A 26,132-nucleotide genomic window follows, 5' to 3' on the forward strand; every position below is an offset into this window, starting at 1 on the left:
AAGGTAGTCACTATCTCCTCTAGAGACCCTCCCGCATCATTCTAGAACCACCCTACAGGGTGGGGCCACAAAACATTATACCGGAAATAGACCTGGCCAGTTTTGCAGATCATGTGATTTTTGAGCAACATAATATTCCCCAGTTTCCGCTCACTATTACATATTCTCTCTGGTTTTAATGTAGACGAATCTGAAATACACTTGTGTTTTGCGAGAGAGCTTCGATCAAGGTCTTTTAATGTAGGGTTTGACGGTTTTACGCTATTAACGTAAAGGTTTATTGGGGAAAAATAGAAGTATTAGTTAGACGCTCGAAAATATCACAGCGACTAGTTCGTTAAACAAGTTCCTCAATTTTTTTAGCAAAGATTTTAATATTACTCATCTTCAAATGGATTCATTTATTCTGGACGACTTTTGCGAATCGAAATTTTGGGTGTGTTAGGTGTTGTTTATTTAATTTACCATAACTCTGATTATGGAATTTGATAGCGTGAAAATAAGGTTCACAATTTCACGTTTGCGTTTAGACATTAAGTGTGCACATTATTCTAAACAGGACGCCAATTTGACATGGTACACGGATAATCCTGATTTCACGCCCTGTTTTCAAAAAACCATCTTGGTATGGGTGCCATGCGCGATTCTGTGGTTGTTCCTCCCATTAGAAGTCGCATTGATCGCCAAGTCGGAACGGCGAAGCTTTCGTTGTTCTCATCTTTCCATTATTAAAAGTGTAAGTCCTTTTACACCTAACGAGCAGTGATCATCATTGCTCGTGCAATACGCATTGTACATCTGCAGTAGCAGGAAAGTAGGAAACGCTCGTTGTTTGAACTGCAATACCTATTAATTAGGTATTACATTTGCTTTGTGTTTCCAGCTCTTAGTTTTGGTACTGGCCGCAATTAGCGTCTTAAACTTTGGCAAACAAATATACTACGGCGATTTTCAAGTCCTTGACAATTTGGCGGTCATCCTTCAATTTGGAACTTATGTAACACAATTTAAAAAAAAGCAAAAACGTTTTGATGAATTAATTTGAACTCGTGTGTTGCAGATCTTGGCGTTATTCCTCATTGTTTACGGCAGAGGGGGTGGCACGGTGTTGTCCGGAATCCTGACTTTGTTCTGGTTCCTCTTAACACTAACACTAACTGTAACACTGAGATCGACCATCATGAAATACTATTTACAAGTAAGCGAAGGTTTATTATCCATTTTATAATAATATTACACTAAAATAAAAACTTGAAATATTTCAGAACGACAAGGACGACTATTTCGGGTTGGTAATTGAGTCGGTAATTTACCCTTTAGTAGTAGTTTCCTTCGTATTACACACACTGAGTGACATCTCTCCACACTGCGAGAAACATAATAACGCAATAGAAGTTAAAATGGTAATACACCAGGTTTTTTTTATTGTATGTGGTTTATGTATGATATGTTGGCACTGGTTACTAGGAGCTCTAGCCTTCTCGCTTGTCGCTCTCAATTTAGTTCTCAGTAAAGTTTAAGCGTGCAACTTTCTTGGTTAGTAGTAACGCGAGGTCGGGTGCGCGCCCAATGTTCAATGTGCAACGAGTTAGATTATTTCAAAGGTAAAATTCGTCATGCATAATGATAGTCTAGGTCTTAACCCACAAAATCCGCGTAGATAAGATGAGAAAATTTCTCCATAATGAACCCTTTAGGGTGTATGCTAGTTATGGAACCTGCCCACTTAATTTTTCTATTAAAATGAATAATTATTTTTTTATGATTATTTTCAAACATTAAGAAATCAAGGGAAGATGATGCATCGTTTTGTTCACGAATGGTTCATTCATGGCTTACCAGGTAAATCTAGTCCCGTTCTTGTGTTGTTATCAAAAATAAATAGGGGAAAGTGTCGGACTCTCTCCTTCGTCTGTGACATGCATTTGGAGGGGTGAATGCGTACTCGCGAAATCTGTTTCATCCCCCTCGCCTATTCACCATGTACCTAAGATAATTTGTGATATGGGCGTGAAGAAATAGTGCGGTTTTATTTTCCATTGGCTGCTTTTGGCTGATTCTAACCGTGGCCACTGTAGTTTATCGCCACAATTTAATTTCATGATGTACACGATTGCATTAATTTAGTTTGCTAATATTGATGTTATTTACTAATATTAAAAGGTATAGCTTATAATGATAACCCAGGGCCTAAGTTAAAATGAAATTCTAAACGATTTTAACGATGTGTTTTTTGAATTAAATGATGATTTCAAAAAATCTGCGGCATTTTTAACTTAATTTCGGCGTGCTAACGTTTTAAACAAACTTTAACCTCGTTTAAACGTGAAAATAACACTAAAGAAAATAGAACAGAGCGCGGAGGTCCGAGGTTGTGAGTCTTCCTTGAGATACGCCTATGCCAAATTCTCCCGTTTGGTGGCGTGCGTGCGCTATTTTCGAGAAGTATGACATCAACTACAAATCTGATTGGCTGATACCATTTTAAACACCTCTCGCGCGCTTGAGCGTCTCAAAATGCATGTCAAGCTAAGGCAAAGGCAGGAAAATAAGGCAGTCCAACACTTTCCCCTATTTATTTTTGTTGATATGTATTGCCCTTACTTGAAGGTATTATAGCGCAGCTCATTGTGTTTTAATTCTAACTGTCAAGTTTTTCTTCTAAATTTTTTAACAAATTGTAGCGCCCTGTGGAAAGGTTGGAAGAAAAACCTGGAGTCATCGCACGTGTATGATTTGAATAACTCGGAGCGAGCGCTGACTGTCTCACGAATTTTCGAAAAACACTGGAAACCCCAAGCTGAGACCAAAAGTGTCGGCGAAGACATGGAAATGAAAAGATTTTCGGAAGAACGAAACACAACCAAAAATCAAAACAAGTCGATTGCTTGGCCCTTGTTGAGGACAATCGGATCATGTTTGATAGCTGGAGTGGTCCTACAAGTTCTGTCCGACGTAATTTCTATTGGTCCTGCCCTTTTGACAGGGTAAACAATTTCACTTTTTCAACCATATAAGAAACGTCATAAATGATAAATCTTCGTTTGAACCAAGGCCGAAAAAAGCCAACTATATAAGTGAGGTTTATCAATTGACTGAAGATCCAGATATTGCAATTTTTCTTAAAATATTTTTATTAATTTAATCCATAATCAATATTTAATTAAATCAACTGACTTTATTTTTAATCAATTTATTCCCTCTAAATTAATTGAAAAAATAACATATCTCCGCTTTTTCAAGAATAATTCAAATTTCCGAAAAAATTTTTCAGGAAATTTATTATTTTGAAAGGAGTACGTGTTGGAGAATCAATATTGAATATTTTAAATATTCTACGTACTGTCTAAAAAAGCAAAGGATGTTTTGATTCGAAAGCAGAATGAAAACTTTATTAGAGCGGATGTAAGATCAGGGTGATGCGCGAATTTATTCATTTAATATCGAAATGCTACATTTCTTTTGTCGCCACTATCAAGGAAAGGTTTAACTGCAATTTTCGCCTCCGTATAGGCCTACTTCAGAGCTTCTTGGTCATAACTTATCCTTCATTCGAATCGCCACCAACCTTATACTTTGTTGGTGGTTCTTGTTCACCGGTTACAAATAACGCTTGAAAATTTCAGCACTGTCAATAGCAAGGTTTTAAAGATTACTTTAGTACAATAAAATGTACCAACAGTGTACACCGATTACACTGAGTGACCTGCCCTTGGGCGCTTGGGGGTGGCAAGCCATAATCATGCTCACTCATGTACACTAATACAGTATAGTGTTAGGTTAAAGAGTCATGTATGGTTTACTAATGTGGAACGGTTGAGATGATGGATGTATATGGTAATATTGGGGTACAATCAATTGATTGAAATAAATAGTTTTTAAGGATTAAGAATTAAATTAATTAAAGAAAAATTGCAACATCTGGATCTCCAGTCAATAGACCCAACCAACAAATCTTTTGAATTTTTATATCGCCTCAGATGTCGTGCTTGGGTTTTGAGGCGAGAAAGTGATAACCTGATTGGCTTGATTTTGCCATGCGCAAAACCTGCTTTAGGCCAAGAGTGAGACTCTAATCCCATCAGAAAAATAAGAGATTTATTTTTGTCGCTCAACGACAGATGGTACTACAGTCAACTTTGTTAGGCACGTGATCCTATCCCTTAGATGTAGGCGAGACCAGCCCAACTTGTTTATTTGTTGCTTGGGTCTATTGATAAACATCACTCACATCAGCCTTGGTCCAAACCAAGACTTTTTTTACGGAACAGGAAAATATGGTCTCGCTGATTTGGTCTTGGGACTAATTGGTCTCACCGATTCGGTCTTGGGACCATTTGGTCTCGTGATTTTTTGGTCCCGTGATTTTTTGGTTTCGGTACTATTAGGTCTCGTGATTTTTTGGTCTCGGGACTATTTGGTATCGTGATTTTTTGGTCTCGGGACTATTTGGTATCGTGATTATTTGGTCTCGGGACGGTTTGGTCTCGTGATTATTAGGTTCCTAAATTAATTGCTACCTTTTCCAAAACAATGGTCTTAATAATTCGTTGCCACCCTTTTCCAAAACAATGGTTCCAATAATTCGTGGTCACCATTTCCAAACAATGGTTCCAATAAATCGTTGCCACCTTTTCCAAAACAATGGTCCCAATAATTCGTTGCCACCTTTTCCAAAATATTCTCCTAATAGCTGCCACCTTTTCCAAAATATTCTCCTAATAATTAGCCGCCACCTTTTCCAAAATATTCTCCTACTAATTATCTGCCACCTTTTCCAAAATATTCTCCTATTAATTATCTGCCACCTTTTCCAAAATATTTCTATTATTGCTAATAAATTGTTCGTGGTAAGAGGCGGGCTTTTAATACTCATATAAATAATCTTCTTACCTCCAAACAAGGTTGGGTTGGGTTAGGTTAGGTAAGGTTTGGTTTGGCTCGGTTAAATTTGGGTGTTTTAAAAAATGCTGAAGGGGTGATATTTTTTTAAAACGAGACTTTCGTGTCCAGAGACCAATTTGTCCCGAGACCCAATTGTTCCGGGACCAATTTGTCCCGAGACCCAATTGTTCCGGGACCAATTTGTCCCGAGACCCAATTGTACCGGGACCAATTTGTCCCGAGACCCAATTGTACCGGGACCAATTTGTCCCGAGACCCAATTGTACCGGGACCAATTTGTCTCGAGACCACAGTGTCCCGAGACCCATTTGCCCCAAGACCCAATTGTCTCGAGACCCAATTGTCCCGAGACCAATTTGTCCCGGGACCCATTTGTACCTAGACCAATTTATCCCAAGACCAAATCGGCGAGACCAAATTGTCGCGTACCGCTTTTTTTATAATGTCTGCCACTTCAGTCTTAATATAATTAAAATTTACCGTTTAGGTTTATAAATTTACAACGTCAAAACTTTAGCATCTAAAGCGTGACACTCTTTTTACCTCTCCGAGTGACGTATGTCACGGAGAGGTTCTGTAACGATTGTGTGTGTCTGTCTGTGTGTGTGTCTGTTGTTACACCCACGTGACCGCGTTCGCAGTTTCCAAATCGGAGCAAACGTGTTCGCCATTTCCGAACTGCATTCACAGTCACGGAAATGGCTCCTCTACTTGAGTTCTCACACCACCATCTTCTGGTCTTTGTCCATCCCACACGGACACCAGTCTGTACTTACTGGCTTCTAATCACCACCATCTTTTGGTCTTCGTCCATCTCACATGGACACCAGTCTGTACATACTGGCTTCTAATCACCACCATCTTTTGGTTTTCGTCCATTTCACATGGACACCAGTCTGTACATACTGGCTTCTAATCACCACCATCTTTTGGTTTTCGTCCATCTCACATGGACACCAGTCTGTACATACTGGCTTCTATTCACCACCATATTCTGGTCTTTGTCCATCCCACTTGGACACCAGTCTGTACATACTGGCTTCTAAACACCACCATATTCTGGTCTTTGTCCATCCCACTTGGACACCAGTCTGTACATACTGGCTTCTAAACACCACCATCTACTGGTCTTCCGTCTATTCTACATAGACACCAATCTGTCTCATTGGCTTCCATCGTCATCGTTTGCTTTAAGACATTCGCGGCGATCAGCTAGGGTTACGAGAAACGTTTAGCCTCCCTAGGGTGGGTTGTCCACCAAAGGTTTTCGCAATTGCGGTTGGTCTTGCTTTTAACTGTAGTTCGACACCTTTATATACTGCCTATTTGAGCAAGGCGAAGCAACCGGCGAATGCTTCATTTCAAACGCCAATATTAGTCAAGTCTCTCAAGAATGTTTAATTGTTCTTTATCAAAACGAGTAACGCTCAATAAGGCGAACAACTAACGAAGAAAATATTTAATATTAATTATATTTATTTTAATATTTAAGATAATCTTGTTTCTCAACTCAAAATTAATACGGAAAGAGTTAAAAAGCAGTCTATGTTTTTGTCTGTGTGTGTCCGTCCATTGTTACACTAGTGCGTCGCGTTAGCAGTTAGCCTTGTGTTGATGTGTTAAGAAACCACACAGAAACTTAATATTCCCTTTTTCTAGCTACAATTTAGCTTAGGTGTTATTTAACGTTAACATTCATGTTGGAAAACTAAGAATATTGTTGAGGGAAGACGAGACGACAGTGTTTACACTGCAAACCAGTTGTGAATGTAGCTATCAGAATATACGGTAAACAGCTGAAGCGTAGACTTCATTTCCTGTTCTTTTCCCCATTGACTGATTTCCATGTGTCCAAGATTTATCCTTATTGGATGTAAAATGTCGTCTGATTTACAGTATATTCGCTATACTTGGAATACTGCTTCAATATTTCGTAAATTTTACTCCAAAAAAGAGAAATAATTCCATTTCTAGGTAAATATGTTTGTAGTAGTAGACCTCTAGACTCGGAGAGGTAATATTTTGGTTTTCCCAACTTGTTGACTTATAATTTAAATCTTTTTATCTTCATCGTAACAGTATCACTTTTCGAAATTATTGGAATTTCACGAGATTTGAATTGAAAGTCTTTTCTTGTTAGCACACACTCAAGCCTAGCTCCCGTAGCTTTTCAACCAGCTTGAAAATTGTGCAAAATTGCTTTTAACGTCCGTAGAAAAGGTCCAATTACATGAGCAAGAACATTTTCTGTTTCTGTGGGGAATGTGTTTATTCCTCTGAATATTCTCTAAAACTGATTCTAACAAAGGTTGAGATTGCAAGTGGTTGACCGCACGCTGCAATGAACTAAGTAAACTTTGCAATCAAGTTAACCAGCTTACTTTCTCTTGTTTTCAGTTCCATTATTGATTACTCTACTAGCGAAGATCCTTTATGGAAGGGGGTTTTCTACGCTTGCCTTTACGGTTTGGCCGGTCTTGTACAATCTTTCTTGCAAGAAGGCAGTGCCATTTTCCACACCAAACTAGGATTGAGACTCAAATCCGCCACCATGCACGTTCTTTACAAGAAAGTAAGATAGTGTTATCGTAAAAGTGGAATGCTAGTTCATTAATGGGATTAGTCGAAACAGACATTTCGCTTGACGAGCAGCGATCGACGTGACCTGACAATGGGCGAAATACTGAACACGATGTACGTCGACACGAACAGATTCCAAATTCTGTCGCCGCAGCTGAATCTCTTGTGGTCAGTGCCGGTTCAATTAGTACTCTGCTTCGCCTTCATGTATCAAGAACTGGGCTATTCAGCCTTTGCTGGAATCGTTCCTATTGTCGTTCTTCTACCACTAAACTATCTCAGCACCAAGAAATGCAAAGAATTGCAGGTAAATGATATCCATCTAAAACGCCACTAGACCGTAATCGGGACCATACGTATAAATTAATAACAATCTCCAGTAGAACGCATGAATGTTAACAGCGATTTAAAAAAGTTCGCATTCGAAAAAATGTTCCATGGGACAGTTCGCATTACGCGCTTTATTGAGACGAATATTAACTTTTACTACAATATCACTACCGGCGGAGTTTCTGTTAATGAATTCTTCTCGTTTATTAGATTGAGCTTATGAAGCTGAAGGACAGGAGATTAAAAATGATGAGCGAAATCCTGAATGGAATCCGCGTCTTGAAGTTGTACGCCTGGGAAAGATCATTCCAGAGAATCGTTCTTGAAATCAGGAAGAACGAACTTTCACTCATGAAAAAACAAAGCCTCTTCCAAGGAATAAATATGTTTATAGCTGCTATCGTCCCGATTTTGGTACGAACATAAAAATTTACCAAAAGTGGATTATTATTATCGATCCTGGAGGCACATAGAGGTGTAGAGATTTCAACTCCGTAATAGTTTCTTTTCCAAGCGTTCTCACTCGTCTCAAAAAGGCGGATGTCCCTGAAATCTCTACGCTTTCACCAGACTCAAGAAATAGTTCAGTAAAAATACGAAAACACCTAGAACAAATTCAAAAAGATTTGATATTTGGCAATCTGGTAGATTTTGAGGTGCTCTTTTACGTGGTGAGTTGTCCCGCTTTGTCCCGCTTATGCTTTCGCCGCCATCTTGGAAAATGGCGGCGAAAAACCATAAAAACAGCTATAGTTTTTGTGCTCAAGCTACAGTCTCGGGACTAGTTTCAATCGATTTCTAAGGATATCATGCACCTGAAAACAGTTTTAATATACTTACTTTAAATCAGTTAATTGTCATTAAACGTTAAGAACTTAGACCCTCGAGAGGACATTTGAAAAAAAAAACCCTAAATAATTCAGTTTTTTTTATTTTTAGATTTGTTTTAATCGATTTTTAAAGGATATCTTACATTTGAAAAGCTTTTATTATATTTACACTAAATCAGTTAATTGTCATTAAACCATGAGTGAATCATATACTAGCTCCCTATAAGTTACTCAGCCACACTGGCCTAATGTATCCAGCATTTTCTTCCCGCCTAAAAAGTGTTACCTATATGCGAACCGCAGTGAGAGAAAATAACACTACTCTCGGCACTTACGTATTTCCGGTAAAAAACCGGAAAAAGGGATCAACCAATGAAACTTTTTTTTTGTATTTTGTCTTTGAATTTTTTTTTAATGATGGGATAGGGTTGGCGCAATAGAAAGTTTGGTTTTCGCATTAAAATTGCAGAATTTTGGATAAAGCCCAAATGAAAGAAACCCATTTAAATTCAGAGACTATAACTATTTTGGTGAAACAAACCAAATTATAACTGGAATATTTTGCATACTAAGTGTCCAATCATATTGTGTCGCCCTATCTATGGTCTTTAATTTACTCTCATTTATCTTCACCGGTAACGAAATATGTGGCTTATCTAACCGTTTTTGCCCAATATTGATACCAAAGACAATTAAATTTGAAAAATATCTCAAAATTAATTTAAATTAATCCCTCAAGTTAGTTAACGAAGAACTTATCTCCGACACGGGCTTTACCTAGCCTAACATTTCTATAAGCATTAAGCAGACGATAAAGTTCTCGATATATTAATTTCAAAGGCCCTAGGAGAGGGCGCCGTCTACTATCACTTTCACCCGTCTCCCCTCCTCTCAACTATTCGGAAGAAAATGCTGGATACATTAGGCCGGTGTGGCTGAGTAACTTATAGGGAGCTAGTATATGATTCACTCATGATTAAACGTTAAGAATTTAGACCCTAGAAAGGAAATTTTTCGGAAAAAACAGCTAATATTTCAGTTTTTTTAGATTTTAATGTTCATACACGATGCCGTTTATTTAATATATGTTAATCATCAAAATATCTTACTTTATGTAAGTAACGCCATGCAAATTAAATTTATTATATGTAAATTTATTTACATTTCATAACTACACCTTTGTTTTAGACTAGAGTAGTTAAAATTTTAATATCACAGTTCTATGTCTGAATCTACTTCGTCAAGAACAGCAGGGCTTTCATTGGTACAAGATATACCTTTGCACCTTTTGCACAAATAAGAACACACCAAGCCAGTCTTTCTACAATCGCACCTCCTATCACACACATCTTTGCATTTGCAGGCTATCATGTTGAGGACTTCTGCTGGAGCAGGTTGTAGTGTTGTAATGAATGGCTTCAGTTCATTTCGAACAAGTTTCCATCCCCAGTCTGTAGGAAGCAGCTGATTGCCTAGCCAGTCTTGTATTTGATAATACACTCTGTACATGTGTTGCTTGGCGGATGCACTTGTTGGTGGAAGAGTGGCCGGGTCAAAGTTTGAGGTGATTGAAGAACGCGCGGTAGCTTTGGTGTAACATTTGTATCTTAAAGCGTTCAGGCTCTCGCTGTCTGAAGCTCCATACAACGATAGTAAAAATGTTTCACCAGCCTGTTCTACAGCTTTATGGGTAGCATTTGGAAGTCCAAAAATAGTAGGTTTTTCTCGCAAGGAATTATCTTTATGAATTAGACTGAAAGCTTTCTTTTTGCCTTTACGGTATAACGCGGATGCTGTATCGCAACCAGTGGCTGCGTGTATAAACAGCAACACTTCTCTAGTTTGTCCCAAGTTTTCTTGAATGGCTTTTATGTCATACACTTTGTTTGCAATGTTTCCATGCCCCGGTTTGCTGAAATAGAGTTTGCCACTAGTGTTCTTGGGATTCCAAAGGGCCAACATCAAAACTAATAAGTCCGTGTCTTCTCCAACAACAGCTACCGTTTTATTGATATCGTTCCAGGCTAAGTTAATGGAGGTTGAGACTATTAAAGTGTCGGCGTCACTGGAAGCTTGAATAACAAGGAACTCAGAAATAAGCAATGTTCTTTGAAGTCAAAACTTGGAGTTAAGGACCGCAGGAAAACATCTTCAACCGTAGGTAATGGCGATGAAGGACCTTGCTCCATAGCACGTAAATGTTTCTTTCCCTAGTATATTCCTTGCGACAATCCCTATGTAGGCGAAGAGTCGTCGCATCTTCAAACTGTTTATGGAGCCCGTCTGAACGCCTTAAACTTGCTTCTATTAAGGTTTTTAATCCTTTTCCAATTTCTGATGTTGTTTCATCACCTAATTCGCTACCACATATTAAGCACGACATGTTTACAGATGAACTAGACTACGTTGAATGCCATTTCAAAGTAGAGGCCTAAACTACACACATGTAGGCCTATTCTTTACTTTAACGACTCGCTTGAAGGTTCTGCATCGTGCGTGATCATAAAAAGTCTTGGAAAAATTTTGTAATTTTTGTAACTTTCCACTCCGGGGAGAGAGGGTCTAAAATTTTAACTTAAAATGAAAATTAAATAATCAATAAATATAAAAAAGCTTTTCATATGTAAGATATCCTTAGAAATCGATTAAATCAAGTCTAAGAACCTAAAAAACTGAATATTTAGGGTTTTTTTTCAAAATGTCCTCTCGAGGGTCTAAGTTCTTAACGTTTAATGACAATTAACTGATTTAAAGTAAGTATATTAAAACTGTTTTCAGGTGTAAGATATCCTTAGAAATTGATTAAAACAAGTCCCGAGACTGTAGCTTGAGCACAAAGAAAACTATATCTGTTTTTATGGTTTTTGGCCGCCATTTTCCAAGATGGCGGCGAAAGCATAAGCGGGACAAATCGGGACAACTCACCACGTGAAAGAGCACCTCAAAATCTACCAGATTGCCAAATATCAAATCTTTTTGAATTTGTTCTAGGTCATGCCATTTTTTTGGCTAAAATGACTGGGCTAAAAGGCGATAATGCCACATTACAACGATGTTAAAAGCACACGGAGAACAAGGGTTGAAGCTTTTTTTTACTATTGGTCGACATGCCTTTCTGTTGAACTATTCATCTTCAGGACTTGCACACTATATTGATTTTGAGTTCCTACATGTATACTGTTTCTATAAATTTTCAGATTACAACACCTTGTTTCGCCATGTACGTATTAATCGACGAAGATAACGTTCTCACCTCGAGGAAAGCTTTCGTATCCTATCAGTTGACACGATTATTAGCGATTTCAATGAAGACGTTTCCGGATTTAGCAAATACCCTAGTTTTGGTAAGAACATTGTCAGGGAGGGTCAAAAGATAAATCTAGAATTTGCTTCTTCTACTAAGTTTAATGTTTTCCGATCATAAAAGATGCAAATACGTCAAAAATACAAGGAAACGTGGGTACAGTAAATAGTCCTTTGGCGTAGCTCTCGTGATTGTATTCAATTTCCTTGACCCAAAGAAGGACGGCTTAAAAGGGGGGATAGGAACTTAGGGACATGGATATGACCTGGCACCCTTTAGCCAGCTTGATCTAGACTTTCTGTTTTAATATATATACTTTTGATATTAAGCATCATTCGATTTTCATCACGCTACTGTAAAAGAAGTTTTCGAAATTATAGTTGGCCTCATTATGTTTTAGTACAATACATTTTCGCAACAAAGATGTATTGTTTTTTGATAGGCCCTTCCCTTTAGTTTAAACCATCTCAAAATGACATAAATCCACAATAAAAGTTCTTTTTAGACACACGTCTCGGTAAGAAGAATTGCAAACCTATTGAATCGTGGGGAAACCAAGCATTACGTGGAGAAGATGGCTAGTGACGCACAATATGGTATGCCAATTGATTAAAGACTTGCAAAAACGTGATAGGTCGCTTATTAATGGCGGCAGCTACTCATACCCAAGCGTACGAAATGAAGTTCAAAATTAATTGTGCTTAAATGGTAGAAGCGCGAGAAAGAGAAAATTGATGGATCTTCTTCAGAACTTAACTAACCAATCAGGAGCATTGCTATAAAAAGAAAATATCCTCCTACAATCATCAAGTTTATTCCCAAAGTAGGTTTATTTCGCTGATCAAAAGGAATTCTGGCTTAGCCCAATAGTCAATTTTAGAAGGAAACTCCGCAGAGACTCAACTATCTCCTTATTAGTATAATAAGCCAGTCAACATGTCGTTCTTATAGAGGAAAGCATGAAGTCGCTTTTTGAATGTTTGAATATATTTTTGGACTCGCAATTGATCACATTTGACTATATGTTAACATCAATTTATTTCTGTGAAAATTTCAGCAATTGAGATTCAGAAGGGAACGTTTCATTGGAACTTGGAAGACGAAGCAGCGGCCCCTCTTCAGGAGATCAATTTTAAAGTGTCCCGCGGATCGTTGGTAGCCGTGGTGGGTCCGGTGGGTTGTGGCAAGTCTTCCCTCTTGTCCGCTTTGGTGTCCGAAATGCAGAAGGTGGAGGGGGAGGTGAGAGTGGCTGGGAGAGTGGGGTACGTCACTCAACAACCCTGGATCCAGAACGCCTCATTTAGAGAGAACATACTCTTCGTTGACGAGATGGACCAGGAAAGATACGACAACGTGATACGCGCATGCGCCTTACAACCGGACCTCGACCAGCTACCGGCTGACGACGAAACGGAGATCGGAGAAAGAGTACGTAATATTGAAACCAAGAAGATGACCGAAAGGTCTTAGCCATAATATTAGCCACATCGTTCTTTGCTTAATTTGAAGAGTTAATGAGAAATGAACATTCCACAAATCATTTAGTCTTATCGCTGTTCCTTACTCATCGGGATATATGAATAGCCTCGAGACTCAATGGGATCTAGCCCTACTTGAAAATAATCCCCACACAAGAGAAAGATGACTCATTTTCTATATAAGGAAGGTTTGTTGAGACAACTGAGATCGTTATAAACAGCGCCTTAACCCCATGCGAAGTACAGTACTTACTTTTGCTTTTGAAACTGCCCTCGATTTGTGTCAAAATACACGTATCTTCTCAGATCAGTGTTTATTACGTTCACAGAAGTTGCGTCGATTTTGCCACATCTCGAGAAGCATTTTAAAAGCAAAAGCAAGTATAAACTTTGCTCGTTCAAAATTAGCCTGTTCCTCATTTAGTCTGGCCATAATCCGCTTGAAGCGTCTCATTTATTTGGAGAGGAACTCAGTTTCTTCCAAACTTCTATTCCTCATCCTACTTCTATTTTTATTCATAGTTCCATAGATGGCTGATTTCGTTGGTAATGTGTTCGTTTTCTAATTTTCCATGCTAGGGTATCAACTTGAGTGGTGGTCAGAAGCAAAGGGTCAACGTGGCCAGAGCAATTTATCGCGATGACGATGTTTATCTCTTTGATGACCCTTTGGGCGCGGTTGACTCGCATGTGGCCAAACATCTCTTCAACGAAGTCATCGGACCAAAAGGATTTCTTCGAAAGAAAGTAAATAACGCTACTCTGAAACCGCTAAAAGACCATTAATGAATGGTCGCATGTAATTTCATTTAAATCACGGTAGTAGTTGAATATGTTGACCTGTAAAGTAGTCGGTACTGTCTTTACTGTGAAAAGAATTTCAGCTGAGAAATCTTATAGTCTGGTTGATATGTGAAACAATTGTGCACATTGGGTTAAAAGCATGAAAATTGGTTTACAAGCGCATAAAGATATTCTAAAACGAATAAAGATTGGAGGCATTCACAAAATGTGACGTAAGAAGTGTGACAATCATTTTAACACGCCCGACTTTCGGAAATCTCTCTAATGAACGGCCCCTAAGAAGCCGATTGAAGAGAGACGAGGAAGGTGCGCTCATTTCTTTCGGGGGTTAGGGATAAACTATATAAAGTATTTTTGTCTAGTATTTGCTTATGAATTTACAAAAATGTAGCAATATTTATTTTTTTTTCAAAAACTTCAATAACCATTTGAAATATATTAGGCGGCGAAAAAAACTATTACTTTAAAAATATTTAAGCTAGTTATTTTCTACTAGAGATGGACCTATACCAGTTTTAACCGATACCGATATCATTCGATACTTGGGAAACCGATACGTACCGATACCGATATTTTACCCGATCCTTCGAATAAACCGATATTAAACCGATACCGATATATTTACCGAAATCAATAAGAAAATAGATGCTATAATATAGGTTGTAGAGATGGGCCGATACCGATCCCATATGACTTTAACCGATATATTGGTATCAGTTAAAAATGAACCGATATTTTTCTTTAAAAAATATCGGGTAGAAATATCGGTTAATTTTTAACCGATACCGATATATCGGTACCGATACCGATATGGGATCGGTATCGGCCCGTCTCTATTTTCTACATTATCAAGTTGGATTTTCATTTTCAAAGAAATACAAAACACTGAAGTTCAATTTTAATCGCGTTAGAAATTTTAATTTTTAAATGTCACTGTCGCACCCTCCACATTTACAGAGAGCTGTGCATGGTAGTTGGGCTTTTTGCAGCGACACTGTCCTCGGCAACCTTTCACACAACCACACTTAATAATTTCTCTACAAGCCACACCGGCCAGTGGTTTAGTCATCCAAAGTGGTTGCCAGATGGTTGTTGATTCATTCTTGCACCATCCAAAATTACCAGGATCTGGCAAATGGGGATTATTCTTCAGAGATTGACCCCAAACATGACCAGCTTGATAAGCGACTCTGAATAAGTGTTGCAGAAAGGCATCCTTTGTGGGAGGGATGTTTTCAATCTGCCGGTTTTTCTGAGTGAAAAGGGATAGTCTGGCAGAGTTTATGTCTTCATCTGAGCTGCATCGGTCATACATTATGATTAGAATAATAAAGCGTTCTATGGTGGGAAGCAATTCTTTAACGAGTTCGATGGTGATCGAGTGGTGTAGATAAAGTTTTTAAAGCGGGAGTTACATCGCTGAAAGCATTCCAGGTAGCCCTTTACCGCCGAAGCTGGATGTCTTATCACATCCAGTTAGTGAGTGAAAAGTTGGCAAGGCCAGGCATTTGTCGTAGCCAAGCTTACTAGCCATCTGCGTCACATTCAAGTAGCGGAAAGAGTTACCAGTTCCAAATGCGACAAATAGCTTCTCGCAATTAATGGCATGTAAAAATCTAAGGCTAAGGACAACAACGTCGGTATCTACAGTTCTTATTAATATTTTTCTGTGTCCCTGGTGATAGACACGATCATAGGAAACCGAGAGTCCCAAGCGGTACAAAGTATCTACCACATCTTTTGAGCGCGTTTTTGAATGTATCATTGTTCCTAAAAAAAGTGGAAGTGGCGTTTCAGTTCTTTCGTTGTGCTTAGTTGTTAAATTCGCGTTGCGTCGTCGGGAACAATTGAAAACCAATAATTGGGATAGCGAGAGGGTAGTTTGCGACTTGTAGTCGGCGGAATTTCGCGTTTTTCAATTTAAAGGTTTCTTCGAGACCGCTTCCATCGTCCAAACGGTCAATGTTTAAAGTTTTTGGGTAAAGATCCTATCTTATTGAAGGCTTTCAAAATTTTTGCTATAGTTTTGTAGTTTGCCAAACGGAATCTCTCTTTGAAATTTGAAGGGCAAGTTAATTTCTCATTTCTAATTTCTTGGCAAATGAAACTTTCGTTCCAATCCGTTGCTGTCGTTTCTATTGGTTTCCTTTCCAAATAACTATCACTAACTAACTTTAATTTACTCATTCTTAATTAACCTAGGAATACTCAAAATTCAAGGCTTATAAATATGAGCAGAAAACATTTCAAACTGGTAAAAATCTAGGCATGAACAGAGAATGATTTGTAAGCAAAGTGTCTGACCCCTAGAGAAAAAGTTATCTTAAGTCATATTACTGAAGTTATACCGATGACAACTTTTTAAAAGTATCTGAATATTTTATCAATTTTAAAGCAAATTAAAAATTTCTATGGATTAAATTAAGAATTAAACTAGGAATTGTTCATATTAACTTAGATAAAAATGTAATTATCAGCACATAATACCTCATCAACTTTGTAAAGGTATAAGCAAATACTCGACAAAAATACTTTATATAGTTTATCCCTAACCCCCGAAAGAAATGAGCGCACCTTCCTCGTCTCTCTTGAATCGGCTTCTTAGGGGCCGTTCATTGGAGAGATTTTCGAAAGTCGGGCGTGTTAAAATGATTGTCACACTTCTTACGTCACATTTTGTGAATGCCTCCAATATTTATTCGTTTTAGAATATCTTTATGCGCTTGTAAACCAATTTCCATGCTTTTAACCCAATGTGCACAATTAAAAATAAATATAGCAGATATCCTCTAGACTATTATATCTATATAAATCAAAGTCCTGACTGACAGACTGACTGATAATCATCGCCTATAGCCCAAACCGCTTGCCCTAGAAGGCTGAAAATTTCCAGGATCGTTACTCATAAGTAGAAGACGCGTATACTAAGAAAGATTTTTCCAATCTGCCGTCATCTGAAAAAATCATAATATCGCCCAGAAATGTAAAAATTCTTCTTCAACGGATTTCACAAATATCAGAAGTGGATCATATTACAGCTCCCTAGAAGTACCGGACGGTATAACATCGCTGTGCATCAGCATTGTCTCCCAGCACTGAAGGGAAAAGGGTATATGCGAAACGCAGCGGCGAATTTGTGAACTAAACCAGAGGAATGATTTTGGCGCGAAAGAAATTTTTAATAAGCGGGGCAAGCAAACGGTAGGAAGTGGTAGCCAATGAGGAAAGGCTTGAGAGAGAGGAGCGCGGAAAGAAACAAGTTGTTCCTTACATAGAGTTGGTTTGTGAATGTAATAGTAGAAGTCCACTTTATTTTTCCGATTTTAAAAAAATAATTGGCGGTCTATAGGTATTTCGAGCAATTTTTAAACGCTTGTGTTGAAAAGGAAATTAATATGAATTCAAATGTTCAAAATAACCGTCATCATGCTAGATCATTTTAAAGCATCCTTTATACAGCACTGAGTTTCCACCGATTTAAAGGTTTTTAGCGGGAATAGTTGGAACGATTTATTACTAATTAAAGGTTATGTGCTTCGACATAGAAATTTGATTTCCTTTTTTAAGTGTGACAAATTTTTTCAATGCGTTAACGTTTTCCGTTTGTGAAAGATGCTCGTCCATATTTTTCAGTTCTACAAAACGTTCAGTCGCTTACGGTTAAGTGCTTTTAATATCACATAAATCGTGTTCAGATGTGTCTTTAATTTGGGCATGTGACGACTGTAATTAGTGACATTGATCTTAGGCGTTTTTCCTAATTAGCAAAGAAATATCAGCCACTCTAAATCAAAATTATAACGCGATAACAAGCTTCACACTAATCACGACACTGACGGCGGTCTGACAGCCATTACCATCAACCGGAACTTCAGTAGCTTAACGTAACCCTGGATCCGGGTTAAAAGGGCAAACTGAACTTGTAAAACTGAGCTATAGATGGCGGACTTGGATGTCTTGGAAGAAAACGCTGTTTACAAAAGCATAACCTACGTCCAGTACTTATAGGGAACTGTAATATGATCCACTTATGCAAATATTTAATACACTGGTTTCCTTTAACCTATAGACCGGCTGAATGGTATTTCGGGTTCGGTTAAAAATGGCAGCCAAAAACTTAAAACCCTTCTTTATGGAATAATGTCCGCATGAAAAGTAATAAAAAATGTCCCGACGGGCTGACGGGCAACGGTCCGCGACAATTTGGTCTCGCCGTTTTGGTCTCGGGACAAATGGGTCTCGGGAAAATTGGGTATTGGGACAATTGGGTCTCGGGACAAATGGATCTCGGGACAATTGGGTCTCGGGACAAATGGGTCACGGGACCTAACCCAACCTATCCTTGTTTGGAGGTAAGAAGATTATTTATATTAGTATTATAAGCCCGCCTCTTACCACGAACAATTTATTAGCAATAATAGAAATATTTTGGAAAAGGTGTCAGATAATTAATAGGAGAATATTTTGGAAAAGGTGTCAGCTAATTAATTGGAGAATATTTTGGAAAAGGTGGCAGCTAACTATTAGGAGAATATTTTGGAAAAGGTGGCAGCTAATTAGTAGTAGAATGTTTTGGAAAAGGCGGCAGCTAATTAATAGGAGAATATTTAGGAAAAGGTGACAACTAATTAATAGGAGAATATTTTGGAAAAGGTGGCAACGAATTATTGGAACCATTGTTTTGGAAAAGGTGGCAAATAATCACGAGACCAAACCGTCCCGAGACCAAATCATCACGATACCAAATAGTCCCAAGACCAAATAATCACGATACCAAATAGTCCCTAGACCAAATAATCACGATACCAAATAGTCCCTAGACCAAATAATCACGATACCAAAAAGTCCCGAGACCAAATAATCACGATACCAAATAGTCCCGAGACCAAATAATCACGATACCAAATAGTCCCGAGACCAAATCTGTGAGACCAACTAGTCCCGCGACCAAATCGGATTTCCCTCTCACTCAAGGTTAGGGAGATTTAAAGTCATACTTTCTAAGAAACGGAAGTGTTAAAAACGTGTTAAAAGAGTGTCATTTAAGAAAACACCTTTTTACACTGTAAAAACGCCCAAAAGAGTTTTATTACCTTGAGTTTTTGAGGCTAATTTAAAGTGTAAATTCGGTGTAAAATAAAACTTTTAAAACACCGCTTTGAAATTAAAAATGGAAAATTATAGCACTGCGGTTTTTTTAAATAAGGTCTTTCATTTTGATTAATGTTTTAATATTAAAGTCAATCCAAACAGTAAAAATCTTTTGAAAACTTAATTGTTAAACATTGTTTTATAGATGAAATTCATGAAAGAATATATTTTTATCCTTTAAATAAAATTAACAAAGAAATTCGTAATCAGGCGGTATTGTACATTCATAAAACACTGCTAAACGTGTTAGGTGACACTCTTAAAAGCGTTATGCGTCACACTTAAAAGTGTTATGCGACACTCTTGGCGTCGCTAGGTCTTTTTAGGGGCCTATAGCGCCCCCAATATTTCAAAGTTAGCCCCCTCAAAATAATCCGTAAACTCTACCTAAAATTGCTCGTAGCCCCCTAAAATTCTGTAGCAATTTAGTGTATAATAATTATTATGATAAGTTCGTTAAGCTTCATCTTTGTAGAGATGAATTTCAATATCAAACAGTAGTGGGGACTAAAAGCAAACGAAAACTAAACATAAAAAAGACGAGTGAAATTCTTTCTTCCACAATTGTCTCATAGCCGATAACTAGGTTCCGTACTCTTTATCAATAAAAGTTTGTATATCTTTAATATACGAATAATAAGTTTAAGCCCCCAAATTTCAAACCCTAGCAACGGTATTGCACTCTTGAAAGTGCTATGCGATACTCTTAAAAGTATTGTGTGATACTAAAAAACGAGACTAGGTTAGGTACTGGCCTCACAGTAGGGCGACTATAGACGCCAGTTTTTGTGACATGTCTTATCTTTATTTTGAGAAGCATTAGAGTAGAAACTGAACTTTTTTATAAATATTGTAGAGTAGATTAGGTCAAACGCGTTTCTGGTGCTCGAAAAACTCTTCGTGAAAAGAGATTATTAAAGTTAAGGAGTACGTCTGTATCTACTGCTTGGATATTATGGCCTCCAAAACCAATTTAATACACGATGAATTTATACTATTTAAAAGATTCTGCCTTTTACAAAAGTTATTAAAACGGTATAGACGACCAACTTTTCATACAGTTTCACGCTGCATGCGAGAACTAGCATTGCTTATAGTGGTATAGTTCTGCATGTAAGAAATTTCCTATTAAGTTCTCTCAAGGTGGAACCTTGCTATGAATATACCACTAATTGCAAATAAATCACCCACTCGCAAAGGTGTTATGCGACACTCGCAAAGGTGTTATGCGACACTCGCAAAGGTGTTATGCGACACTCGAAAAGGTGCTATGCTGCGCCCTTTAAGGAATTGCACAACACTCATATGAGAATAAAAATTTACTTTTAGTTCGATATAAGAGTTTAAAGGTGTTAAACTGCACCTCTTTTGCACCATTTTATTCTTATCTTTGACACCAATTTCTCAAATAAGTGTTATTAAACCCTTTCATGGGTGTAAATGAACACCTGTAATGGTGTCAAACTTGGACCCATATAAACTACTTTTAAAGGTGTTAAAGCACACCCCATATTCTTAGAGTGTATTTTTATCTCTTCTCAATTAACGGGGGCTTAAGCGAAATGCCTTGTTGAATGTTAGAGATGGAAATCCATAATACGTAGTATTTATACATATTCATACTGTAAGTGACTAGCAAAGAAACCCTTTTCAGTCTTTCGCTTTTGATAGTTGCGTTTTTTGAAGTCCCTTGCTCGCTCGACAAGTAGCAATTCAATCTCTTACAGACGAGAGCTTTGGTGACGCACAACTTGAGCTTCATTCGAGAAGTGGACGAAATCTTCTTCATGAACAACGGACGAATCATCGAGAGGGGAAACTATGACGAAATCATGAGTCGTCAGGGAATGGCCAGAGATTATTTCACGCAACACATGAGTGACATGAGTGACGAGAATGAAGAAGAACGGTCGTGAGTAATTTTGTACATTCAAGATCTCATTCACGTAAAGAGAGAACGTTCGAGTTTACCTTCATCTTCGCTACCATCAAGTACTACCTAAGCCCCCCCCCCTAAAAAAACCCCCCATTTTTTCGATACACGAACACCGCCTGGTGGACTATGCATTCATTATTTATCGAAATTGTCGGTCTCGATCTCGATGTGAGGGAGGCTGACTTCAGAATTAGTAGAAAGGTTTATTAGAGCAACAGTTGATAGTGCTGGTTATGTCGATATAAATATAGGCCGAATAGTAAATAGTGAAATAGACAATAGTTATTAGATTATTATAACAAGGAAAAGCCACTATTATTTTCCTAAAGTGCCAGAACAACCAAGGCTTGTTTTTCAAACTTCAGGTAAATAGCCATATTTTAACATAAAATCTACGTTATTTTTATCTGTCCCTACCCTGATTGATAATAAATATATTTTTAAGTAGGGCCCCCATCTCATGTTATTAATCTGGATCTTATACTAATACTTAACATTGTTGTCTTCTTTCGACTTCTTGCCTAGGCCGACTCTCACGACTCTCGAGTCGCTACTGGCCGCGCCCATTTTACATTTATTCAGTAATTCCTGGTTAGTAGGTGGCGTGCTAAACCGACTTAAACTAGGCCTCTCCCAGAAAAAAAAGATAACTCTGACATCATGGAAGCGGATTAGACTAACTCGAACGTTCTCTCTTTACTTGAATGAGATCTTGGTACATTTTCTACAGCCAGCACGTAGCAGAGAAAGCGAAAAAGGTTTGAAGTCATAGAAGTTAACCATGCACTGTTCAAAATAACCGGGAGAATTTATTTGTTTGCAATTGGCATATGGTGTGCTGTTTGTAGAGATACCACTTATTTTAAATTTCTTTACTCGATTCTTCAAGTTGAACACTAATTGCTATTTTATAAATTTTGGTAACGCGATTGTTGTAGTACTTTAAATATGAAAGCTGAGAGGTTTCATCTTGCATACCAAGGAAAAGTCTCACATGAAGATGAGGCAAAACTCATGACTAAAGAGACGCTCAAAAAAGGAAACGTATGTGCTCTTTAATATACGAAGGGAGTGTGAACTCTTCTTCTTGCGAAGTAATTTTCTCTACACACATTTCTCCTCGTGATAATGTTATTGTGAATTTGCAGATTTCCGTATCACAATACAAATATTATTTTAAGGCTTACGGTATAACGTGGTATGCGATCTTCAATGCAATGATCACCAGTGCTGTAGTCCTTAATTTCGCGTCCGTGTACTGGCTGTCTCTGTGGTGTGCGAGCTCCAAGGAAGATTTTAAAGCGAACCCGGACTTAAAGGCAACCCGTATTGCAGTCTTAGTCGTTCTTGGTCTAAGCCAAGCCACTAACGTGTTTCTGAATTATATAACCAACGTTTTACGCAGTCTACAAGCGGCAAACTGTCTACATGGGAAAATGCTCGACAGCGTATTTCGTTCTCCCATGTCCTTCTTTGACACGACTCCCGTTGGAAGGATACTCAATCGTTTCTCCCAAGATATCGACGCCCTCGACCAGCAATTACCCGCAATGTTAATGGCAACCAATGGCGGATTGATATATTTTGTTTTTTACATCTTAGCAATTGCAGTATATTTACCATTATTCATAATTCCCTGCATTGTTGTTGTCGTTGGATACATTTTACTTCAGGTAGGAACTAGCCTTTAGTCTCCTGTCAAAAGTAATTATTCAGTATTACTTATTTTGTTAATCGTCGTGGTTAAACACGGAATTCGTAACGAGTGAGGGGTAGCCACTTCTGATCTTTGCACTGGAGCTCTTCAAATGAGGCTATGCAATAATAGAAAACATACCCATATACATTAAAATAGGCAATATTATTTTCGTTGTTTTCTAATGTTAACAGAATTTTTTCAAGATTTTTGAGAAAGTTTTATGAAGCGTAGAAAAGCGGGAAAGAGGCCTTGGTGCCACGACTTCTCCACCCAGTGATCTTAAAACAAATACAATTCCTTGAATTATTGAATCTCTTATAGTGTTTTGGCACTAATATATTTTATTGCAACATGTAGAAAGCACGAGCATCTTAAAGGAATAGCGACCTCATTTAAAAATTATCTCAAATCTAAAGAAAACCTTACTTTTTTGAGAGTTAAGGCTAGTTCTCACTTGGCATGTAATCGCGGCGAATTTAATTTTCGCGTGGCGAAAAAAACCGGCGATATTTTAGTCGCTGGGGGAGTGGTTTTCATTGGGCGCGAAATTTTAAAAACGCTTCGGCGCTATTTTACGCATCTTAAGCCTAAAAATTCAAACTTGTATTCTATTTAATAATGAACCAAGTTACCCCTCTTGGGGTCCTCCTTAATAGAATTTTTTGACACATCCATGTTTATCTAATAGAAACATAATCAATTTTAGCTAGCGTACGTATTTCACTCTTAAAAAATTAAATTAGAAGCGTACTTGCCTAAACTTACCTCTGTTATTTTCATAGAGATCAGAACATATATATTAGAACTCAATGGTTATTTTCATTCACCAAGTGACCAAGGCTTAAAATTGGCGACATAGCACACTCCCCCTTCCCACTACCTGAACCTGATTAGCTGAAAGTCTTTTTTCGCCGAGCGTTTAGCGAAAAAAAAATAGAACAGTCGCTTTGGGACTCTTTGGGGCGATTTTGACGGCGATTAGAAGAAAATTCGCTCATTTTAGTCGCGAGTATCAAGTCGCGTGGCGAAAAATGCATTTTTTCGCCAAGTGAGAACCAGGCTTAAAAACTCTTCTGATTCCAAAAATATGCTTGATCAATATTTAAATATGAGGGAAAACACAGAAAAAGCACTTCGAAAACTTGAAATCTGAGGGGCAAAAGCAAATTTGCGGAGATTTTTGGCGAGTTTTCTCCTTGCTACGTCACTCACGGCATCTCGCGGAAAAACCAAGCGCGAGCGCCCGAGACTCCCGAGTATACCAATGCCGCGCGAATCTGAATAAAATAGGCTTAACAGGCGTCACGTGAGCGACATCTAGAGAGAAAATTTCTCCTTACTACGTCATAAAACGAAACAAAATTTTAACTATGCCTTTTCCAAACACTACTTTGATTGCAATTTTATAAATTGCTACGAAACCAAATACAAAAGTAAACATATCATAATAAACTAGATTTTTCAAGGTTTTTTTTCGCATTTTAAGTTTGTGGATGACGAAAATTATGGCACTAACACATTAACCGCGGAGTGCTCGCGCCCACTTCTGGATGAATCGCATTGAAACTAAAGATTTTCAAACATATATTTTGCAGCGTTTCTTGATGTCGAGCAATCGTCAATTGAAGAGGATAACAAGCTTGAGACATTCCTTCTTGTTTTCGCACGTGGGAGGATCAGTTGCTGGCAGCACTGTCATCAGGGCGTGTGACGCCGGAGACAACTTTGAAGGACACTTCCTGAAACTGATCGACGAATGCACCGCCGCTAATTATATGATGAACATGGCGCAAAGGTAATTTTGTAATTACGTCGATAAAGCCAGGTTTCAATTGCGTTTTTTTTCGTATTGGAGCAACAACTCTTTCGGCACCTTAACTGCATTTTCACCTTTGGGTTGAAGAGCGCTATAGATTCAAAACAAAGCCGACATTTATTAAAATCCCATTTTTTTTTCAGATGGCTGACCGTACGCTACAATATCTTGAGCAATTGCTTGATGTTTTGCACAGCAATTTTTATCATTTTAAGCAAAGGGACTCTGTCAGCTGATTTTGTAGGATTGATCTTGGCTAATGCCGATCGGGTAAGCGCTACCAATGACGACGAATCGAGTAAATGAAAATCTCCGCTGATTTTTCTTTTAACCCTTTCATATTGAAACTCCGGACAAGTAAATTAAGGACTTAATTAGCAAAGAGTATCTAGAGGTGGAATTGTATGCGGTAGGAAAGAAAAATCATTGCAACCAGGCTTTAGCGACAATGTAATTTTAAACCTATGTATGTTTTTATTTTGTCGCCATCTATGATGGAGAAAAAATATTACGGAGACATAAAACGGAAGATTAGCTCCGCCTTCGTCGTCGTCTCGCCTTCGCTCTCTTTAAACTACTCCAGAGCAATGAGATAGAATATATATATGAAACCTAGAGTCACAACGTGAGATCTCGAGATCGACGTTTCGCAATACACCTTTTATCGAGCATGAATCTTTATCAAATACGGGTGGCGCCACCCTAAGAACTTTTTTATTAACGTCTGCTGCTATAATCTGTGTAACAAGCTGTCAAGATAGTTTTTAAACGCGTTAAATAAAATACGCATACGCGAGTATTTGAATTGTAACTCTATCTATCTCATAGAGATCTATCTCATTGCTCCAGAGCCGCATTGTAGCCGTAACAGGCTGAGAAATAAGGATTTTTTTTGCTGAGCGCGTGATCGAGTTGGCTTCGTTTGATTTTTGCACATAACGACTTCTAACGCCTTCCGTTAACGGTAATCAAACTTAATTTTCAGTGATTTAAACTATTTTTCGTGTTATCGCCGTCTTTTGGTTTTACCTACTGGCAGCGTTTTGCCATAGGTCTTGGAAAAGCTCGTATTGTTTGTTCCTCGGGACTCATGACGGGGCTTTTCTATAACTGTGTTTGAGACCTTACTAAAAATACCTCCACTCTCATGTTTTAGCTGTTATTCTTTGAATTTCGGTAATTAAACGTGCGGACTCGACATTTTTTGTTGCTCACTGCATTCCGCTAACGGTGTTTAATTTTTTAATTCGGTTTCATCGTTATTTTTAATTCGGTTTCATCGTTATTTGGCTCATTTTC

General features: G+C 38.0%; 2 protein-coding genes across 2 annotated transcripts in view; both read left to right on the forward strand.

Moving 5' to 3' along the window:
* LOC149718597 (multidrug resistance-associated protein 1-like) overlaps positions 1–11,736 on the forward strand; it is a 21,961-nt gene extending 10,225 nt beyond the window's left edge. The window contains exons 3-14 of the mRNA XM_089860951.1: positions 364–436; positions 560–736; positions 884–997; positions 1,061–1,198; positions 1,266–1,403; positions 1,784–1,842; positions 2,685–2,987; positions 7,303–7,477; positions 7,538–7,792; positions 8,026–8,229; positions 8,317–8,392; positions 11,672–11,736. Coding sequence (XP_089717077.1) covers positions 364–436; positions 560–736; positions 884–997; positions 1,061–1,198; positions 1,266–1,403; positions 1,784–1,842; positions 2,685–2,987; positions 7,303–7,477; positions 7,538–7,792; positions 8,026–8,229; positions 8,317–8,392; positions 11,672–11,682 — 1,723 coding nt within the window. The 3' untranslated portion in view covers positions 11,683–11,736. The remainder of the gene's footprint in view (positions 1–363; positions 437–559; positions 737–883; positions 998–1,060; positions 1,199–1,265; positions 1,404–1,783; positions 1,843–2,684; positions 2,988–7,302; positions 7,478–7,537; positions 7,793–8,025; positions 8,230–8,316; positions 8,393–11,671) is intronic.
* LOC149718598 (ATP-binding cassette sub-family C member 1-like) overlaps positions 11,682–26,132 on the forward strand; it is a 17,798-nt gene continuing 3,347 nt past the window's right edge. The window contains exons 1-10 of the mRNA XM_089860952.1: positions 11,682–11,723; positions 11,783–11,989; positions 12,455–12,545; positions 13,007–13,377; positions 14,007–14,174; positions 21,110–21,294; positions 22,257–22,362; positions 22,467–22,991; positions 24,613–24,812; positions 24,977–25,103. Of these exons, the coding sequence (XP_089717078.1) occupies positions 11,682–11,723; positions 11,783–11,989; positions 12,455–12,545; positions 13,007–13,377; positions 14,007–14,174; positions 21,110–21,294; positions 22,257–22,362; positions 22,467–22,991; positions 24,613–24,812; positions 24,977–25,103 (2,022 nt within the window). The remainder of the gene's footprint in view (positions 11,724–11,782; positions 11,990–12,454; positions 12,546–13,006; positions 13,378–14,006; positions 14,175–21,109; positions 21,295–22,256; positions 22,363–22,466; positions 22,992–24,612; positions 24,813–24,976; positions 25,104–26,132) is intronic.

This window comes from Phalangium opilio, unplaced genomic scaffold (assembly GCF_054372755.1).
Source record: "Phalangium opilio isolate 3A_F unplaced genomic scaffold, DU_Popi_V2 ptg000002l_1, whole genome shotgun sequence".
Classification (NCBI taxonomy): Eukaryota; Metazoa; Arthropoda; class Arachnida; order Opiliones; family Phalangiidae; genus Phalangium; species Phalangium opilio.